Source organism: Hakea prostrata, chromosome 9, assembly GCF_041222555.1.
Source record: "Hakea prostrata isolate BN-2017 chromosome 9, UWA_Hpros_2, whole genome shotgun sequence".
Lineage (NCBI taxonomy): Eukaryota > Viridiplantae > Streptophyta > Magnoliopsida > Proteales > Proteaceae > Hakea > Hakea prostrata.
In genome coordinates this window covers 46,032,646-46,039,831 of record NC_142608.1, presented here as the reverse complement: position 1 = coordinate 46,039,831, position 7,186 = coordinate 46,032,646, and the positions used below count along the sequence as shown (strand labels likewise).

The 7,186-nt window shown below is 44.7% G+C and overlaps 3 protein-coding genes across 3 annotated transcripts; all 3 read left to right on the top strand.

Moving 5' to 3' along the window:
- The first annotated feature begins 314 nt into the window (after positions 1-314).
- Positions 315-1,415, top strand: LOC149005334 (uncharacterized). The gene is made up of 2 exons (XM_089135868.1): positions 315-529; positions 692-1,415. The coding sequence occupies exons 1-2, from the start codon at positions 315-317 to the stop codon at positions 1,413-1,415; spliced, it is 939 nt and encodes a 312-aa protein (XP_088991994.1).
- A 1,903-nt stretch (positions 1,416-3,318) lies between these two features.
- LOC149005333 (uncharacterized) lies at positions 3,319-4,155 on the top strand. Its single transcript, XM_089135867.1, has one exon. It carries the CDS (start codon positions 3,319-3,321, stop codon positions 4,153-4,155), a length of 837 nt encoding a protein of 278 aa, XP_088991993.1.
- Positions 4,156-4,199: 44 nt separating this feature from the next.
- On the top strand, positions 4,200-4,559 carry LOC149005332 (uncharacterized). Its single transcript, XM_089135866.1, has one exon. The coding sequence runs from the start codon at positions 4,200-4,202 to the stop codon at positions 4,557-4,559; it is 360 nt and encodes a 119-aa protein (XP_088991992.1).
- The last annotated feature ends 2,627 nt before the right edge of the window (positions 4,560-7,186 follow it).

Sequence of the window (7,186 nt, the reverse complement as noted above, 5' to 3'; positions counted from 1 at the left end):
TGATGTTCGAAATGCTTAGTTCCTTGCACTCCATGGCTGCTCAGGGGGGACACTTAGTATCCTCCCCTGTTCCTCCAACCGGTCTTCATGAAACTGGACACCCTATCCGGGTCGACACCCTCGACGGAGCCCTAAGGGACGATGGCAACATGCGCCATCCAAAGCCGGACAAGTGTAAGGACAAGAGAAAGACCAAAATGACCAAGAAGGGAGCTAATGACTCTATCTTTGATAGGCTGTGATCTCTCAATGATACTTTCTCCTACCCCGAAGTTGTCACTAAGCGTGCCCAAATAGCAGGAACCAGGCGACCCATGAAGGAGCAAGTGGCGGAGTCCAAGGGCCCTCGCCAAAGTGGTGAATCCTCCGACATCTTTGGATCTATTCGCGATGAAAGCTTATATCGCCTAGTCCAGGACATGAATGAGCGTCTCTTCCAGCTAGACAAAAAGGTCCTGAACGAAGTACAAATGGTGCTGAGTCAGGATCCCTTCATCCGGGAGATAATGATGGCTCCTTTGCTGGTAGGGTTCCGTACCCCCACTTTCACTTCCTATAACGGAACGACGGACCCTATGGCCCATATAAGTCACTTCACATCAATCATGACTATGTGCGGAGGCGGGGATTCCATAAAATGAAGATGTTTCCCAGCATCTCTAACTAGCCCAACCACTACCTGGTTCTCCAGGCTTCCCAAGCACTCCATACACAACTTTATGGAGTTGGGGTATGCCTTCGTTGCGAGGTTCAAGAGTGGCATTAAGAAGGACAAAACGGAGGACAACTTGCTGGCTCTCAAACAAGGCCGACAGGAGTCCATCAGAGACTTCATCTCTCGCTTCAACAAAATTTCTATACTGATCAAGGATCTTGACGACAAGGTGGCATTCACCGCATTCAAAAGAGCCGTGACCAGTGAGAAGCTAATCACTTCCATTGTTGAAAAGAAGCCGAAAACTCTGGCTGAACTCTTACACTTGGGGTACGAAATGGCAACTGTGGAAGAAGTTCTGGAGGCCAATCGGAGTCATTTTAGGGACCAGGAGGGTCCCCCTGCCTGGAAAGCTGCTGAACCTAGTTCCAAGTCTCGTTACGCAAAGAAGGACGTTAAACCTCGGCAGGAATGGCGTTGCTGGAAAGTAATCGAGGAGGATGAGGAAGCCTTTACCCCTCTTAACAAGTCGCGATCAGCGGTACTGATGCAGATTCGCGATTCGGGAGATTCCAAACTTCTAAGGACACCCGGAAAGTTGTTGGCAAAGCCCCAAAATAGAGCCGACATGTCAAAGTACTGCCAGTACCATAAAGACAGGGGACATCATACTAATGATTGTCGAATGTTAAAGATAGAAATTGAGAAGCTGATAGCCAGAGGACAACTGGATCAGCAAGTAAAGGGCTCTCATTGCTGAGAACCATCACCGTCTTCCAGAAGACGCAACCGCACTCCCCCGGCCGAAGATGATAGATTTCGGGGGAAGGCTCCAATGGCCCCTAGGGACGAGGATCTCCCTCGAATAAACACAATATTCGGGAGACCCAACCTAGGGTCAGTTAGCCAAATGAGGCTGAAAACACACGTTGTTAGCACCGTGGAGCCCACTGCAATTACTCGCTTTGTTCAAAGCGAGCCCATAACCTTCACCGAGAAGGAGCTTGTTGATGTCAGCAAACCACACGATGACGCCATTGTCATCAAAGCTAGATTGGCAAATCATATGATCTATTGGGTCTTGGTGGACATAGGGTCCTCAGCGGACATCCTATCCCTTGACGCATTTTGAATGCTCAAGATAGACCACGAAGCCCTTTAGCCCACAACGACTCTGCTTTATGGCTTTGCGGGAAGCTCCACGACGATGGAAGGCAATATCCAACTGGATCTGACTGTGGGAACTTTCCCTCAACAGGTGACCGTACCCACCATGTTCATGGTTGTACGTAACCTCTCTGCATACAACATCATCCTGGGAAGCCCAACGCTTACAGCATTGGGAGCAGTCATCTCACCCAGACATATGATGATGAAATTCCCAACTGCCGAAGGGATAGGTACTTGCAAGACAGACCAAAGGCAGTCCAGGATATGCTACCTGAACTTCATCAGCAAACAACCAACGACTCCTGCCATTGGAGCAACTTTCGTTGTCAAAAGTGCGTGATGATAGGGATGAAAGCCAACTGCGCGCAGCGTGGTGAACTAGTAGAAAAGCTACAAAAGGTTCCCCTAAGCTCAAAGCACCCTGAAACAGAGACCAGCATTGGTTCAGAGCAACCAGAGACTTTCAAGAAATAACTAATTTCCTTCCTATCCAAGAATGCTGACGTATTTGCTTGGTCAGCCGAGGATATGCTTGGAATCGATCGGAGCATAGCAGAGCATCACTTGTGGATCAACAAGGGGGCTAACCCTGTCATCCAAAGAAGGAGAAATTTCTCCACTGAGAAGCAGATCGCTATCCAGATAGAGACTGAAAAGCTTGACAAGTTAGGCTTCATCTCACCGATAGAATGTCCTAAATGGCTAGCTAATGTTGTGATGGTGAAGAAGCCTAGCAGGAGGTGGAGAATGTGCACAAATTACACTGATCTCAACGAAGCTTCTTGAAAGACTGTTACCCATTACCAAGGATTGATCTGCTGATTGGTGCTACTGCGGGACATGGGGCACTAAGCTTCATGGACGCCTATTCTGGTTACAACCAGATATTGATGGCACCGGAAGATGAGGTTCACACCGCATTCATGACCAACCGAAAAAGTTATTACTATAGGGTGATGCCCTTTGGTCTGAAGAATGCTGGTGCGACTTATCAGCAAGCCGTCAACAAAATCTTCAACAAACAAATTGGAAGAAACATGGAAGTCTATGTAGACGATATGCTAATCAAAAGTGTTGATCCCAACGACCACATCCGCGACTTGGTGGAAGTCTTTGATGTCCTCCGAAAGCACAAGATGCGACTTAATCCTGAGAAGTGCGCCTTTGGAGTGTCATCAGGAAAATTCCTTGGATTCATGGTTTCGCAGCGAGGCATAGAGGCTAATCCTGAGAAGATTACAGCAATCTTGGACATGTAGCCACCGCGGACCATGAAGGAGGTTCAATGCCTGACAGGAAGAGTGGCAGCCCTGAGCCGCTTCCTAGCTAAATCTGGTGAGCGTTGTCAACCCTTCTTTGCAGCCCTGAAGACTCTTAACACTACGGCAGAGATGATCTGGACGGATGAATGCTAGAATGCCTTTGAGGAACTGAAAGCCAAGCTGAGTTCATCTCCCATATTGGTGTACCCCACTCCCAAGAAAAATATGTTCATGTACCTTGCATCACCTCCAAAAGTTGTAAGCTTTGTTTTAATTCAAGAAGATGAAGGCATCCAGAAGCCTGTTTATTATGTTTTTCATGTCCTTCTAGACGCTGAGACCTGCTACCCGGAAATCGAGAAGCTGGCCCTAGTCGTGATAATATCTATCAGAAAGCTAAGGCCTTATTTCCAAGCTCATCCAGTAACTATTCTCACAAACGCCCCCCTGAAGAAGATCCTGCACCGACCGGACTTGCCGGGGAGAATGGTCGCTTGGGCTGTGGAATTAAGCGAACACCAAGTAGAGTTTCAGCCGAGAACAACAATAAAAGGCCAGGATTTAGTAGACTTCATTGTGGAGTCTGCGACCGGATGGGAGGATGGAAAAAGTAAAGGAAAACCATTAGAAATGTGGACTTTATTCGTGGACGGAGCAAGCAATGCCGCGGGAAGCGGAGCCAACCTAGTACTAGAAAGTCCAGGTGGTTTTGTCATTAACTATGCGTTACGCTTCGCCTTCCCGCCAACTAACAATGTCGTCGAATACGAAGCGTTGTTGGCAGGCCTCCATCTAGCAACTTCTCTGCGTGTTCAAAATCTGAGAATCCACAGCGATTCCCAATTGATAATAAGCCTAGTGAAAGGTGACTATGAAGCCAGAGGGGAGAAAATGGCAAGTTCTCTAAGCATAGCAAACAACTTACAGCTCCAATTCGATCGGTGTGAGTTCTTCCAGGTTCCCAGGGAAGAGAATTTGAAAGCCGATTTCCTTGCCAAGCTGGCTTCTGCTGGCATTACAAATATAGAGGCTTCGGTTTACCAGGAAGTCCTCTATGACCTAGCATAAACGCCTTGGATATGATGGAAATAAAAGAATCCGAACCATCCTGGATGGATGAACTGGTGGCGTACTTAAAGCAAGATCAATTACCTGAAGATCCAACTCAAGCTAACATTGTAAAAAGACGCGCTGCGAAGTTCACCTTGGTTGAGGGATTCTTATACAAAAGATCAATCGAGGGACCACTCCTGAAATGTGTTGGCCCCGCAGGTGCCCAGTACGTATTAGCGGAAGTACATGAAGGCATATGCGGAGCCCACATGGGGGCTAGGGCTTTAGATTTCAAAATCTTGAGGCAGTACCTCTACTGGTCAACTATGGTAAATGATGCACAAGACTATGTTCGTCACTGCGAACCTTGCCAGGTACATTCCTCAGTCCAGAAAGCTTCTGCAGTTCCTCTAGTATAAATCCTTAGCTCAGTTCCTTTCGCAAAGTGGGGAATGGATCTCTTGGGACCATTTCCTCCCGCATCTGGGGGAAGGAAATTCATGATTGTGGCGATCAACTACTTCACTAAATGGGTGGAGGCAAAAGCAATAGCCACCATCACGGAGAAACAAATGGAAAAGTTCGTCCTCAACAAAATCATATACCGGTTCGGTTTACCGAAGATATTGTTGACCGACAACGGAACCCAATTTGATAACCCTACCTTCGAAACTTTCTGTAAAACTTATCACATCGACTTTAGAAAGGTGTCTGTGGTGTACCCTCAATGTAATGGACAGGTGGAAGTTACCAATCGGACGCTGCTAGATGGTTAAAAGGCGATTGGAGGAAAGCCAAAAACAATGGGTGGACGAGCTTCCCCATGTCCTTTGGGCCTACCAGACTTTGTCAAGAACTCCAACGGGGGAAACTCCCTTCAAACTATCCTATGGGATAGAGGCCTTGATCCTGGTAGAAGTACTGGCAGGATCCCTAAGGTCGAAATGCTTCGAAGAAAATCAAAATGAGGAAGGACTTAGAGCAAACTTGGAATTCATTGACGAAATCTGAGAAGTGGCTCTCTACAGAAACATTGCTTACCAAAAGAAAGTGGAAAAATACTACAACTCTAGGGTAAGAAGCAAGACTTTTCAGCAAGGAGATCTGGTTCTCTGGCAAGCTGATGTCTCAGCTCCAAGGCAAATGAACAAGTTGTCCCCAAGATGGGAAGGACCTTACTTGGTAGTCCAGTAACTATAGCCGGGAACCTACAAGCTCAGGTGTGAAACCTAGCCCTGACCCTAATCCGAAAACTCTGTTTATTGTAGGTCCAGTGACCCGAAGTAAGGCAAGAAGTCATCTTTGGGCCATTTCTGTTGAAGACTTGATGGCTGGATTGGAATCCATGAGTGTTGATGCTAGTGTTCCAATGGTGGAAACTGCACCCGGATGAAGATTGGATTAGTTGATGGTCTTGGAGTGGTCTCTGTATTGATTCAAAGGCATTTCTAACTCCTAGGTATGTCACTCTAGAGGTGTGCAAAACCCCTTGATGTTTGGACTTGATCTGAGCCTTCAATTCCCTGTTTTGAAGTTGCTGTCTTGATTGGTCGACTCATTGGTCGATTGAACCAATCGACCAATCAATCGACCAATTGATTCTGTTTTTGAAATTTGAATCCTGTCACTTCTATTTAAGTCTAATCTCGGGAATACTCCGCCTCATCTGCCTCCTAAGCCTCTGGAACGAGTTAGAACCCTAATCTAACCCATTCCCTTGCATTCTTTGGTGATCTCTTTCAAAGACTTGAAGAATTCTTCATCTTTCTACGACAAAGGTATGATCTCAACTACTCTCTCTTCTATCTCTGATTTTCTTTCTTTTATTCTGTTTTCATTGAGATCAGAAAGGTCATGAAGCATTCTTGTAATCATCAATTCTCTGATCTCACCATATTCTTTAAGACTCATGATCATCATCATGTTATTAAACCCTACTTATTGAATTCTTGAAAACCTAACCCTAATTCTTTGAAACCCCAACCTGTGTGATTGTCTGGAAAACTTTTGGTAACCTCCCTTGTGAAGGAAAATCTTCTTGAGTAATATTGTGTTAACCTAAAATTTAATCACCTATACTTTCCTGTTTTGATTTGTCTTTGTTCATTCAGATCTCACAATTATTTTCCGAGGGAACCAAAAAGGGTAAAACCCTAATTCTTGGGTAAGATCAAGAACCTCTAGTTTAATCATGGTAACCCAATTATTATGTTTCCTTTACTAGATCTGAATTCTTTCATATCCTAGTTCATTATCTTTAATCTTTCTATTTTTTTTCCCTCCTAACCTATGATAACCCTAATCAGGTTGACCTCATGATTTCTAGGTTGTAACTTGAGAATTGTTTTGAGTTATGGTTTAATATCCTCTATACCCTAGAATACTACCATGATAATTCCCCTCTTAATTGTACCCTTTTGAACCATCGAATTCGGTTATGGATTCTCAAAATTCGGATTCTTGCGAGGTTATCATCGTCGCATTGGTCGACTCATTGGTCGATCGGTCCAGCAGACCAATCAATCGACCAATGAGTACGAAAACCTCAATCTTGGTCTCAGTTTCGATTGATTTATGATCTTTTCCTTTATGCATCTTTCCTAACATGTTGTGTGCACTTGTTTAGGACTGTCTTCTCGAGTTTTGTCAAGATCATACTTGATTCTTTAAGATTCCATTCAAGTTAGAAGGTAAGGACAGTTGATTCCTTAACTACATAGATTTGCTTGTTTTCTGGTTTCTACTTTATGAAACTATGAGATTACCTACTGTTATTGTATTTAAATTCTGATCTCCTACTGTGGGAACAGTAGCACTTAATTATATCATCTTTTCATTGTTTATGTTATAAGAATTACTTATTACTGCTTAATCTGATGTTGCTTTTACATTCTCTTTTATATGATGAACTACTGGTTGTGTATGTCATGACTGATCTGAGAATGTGTTTGCTTAAGTTTGGTTTGGGATTGGGAAGTGTCCTTTTGACACTTCTGTCCTTGGACATTATCGGAAATAGTATGGGATGTTTCCGGGGTTGCCCATC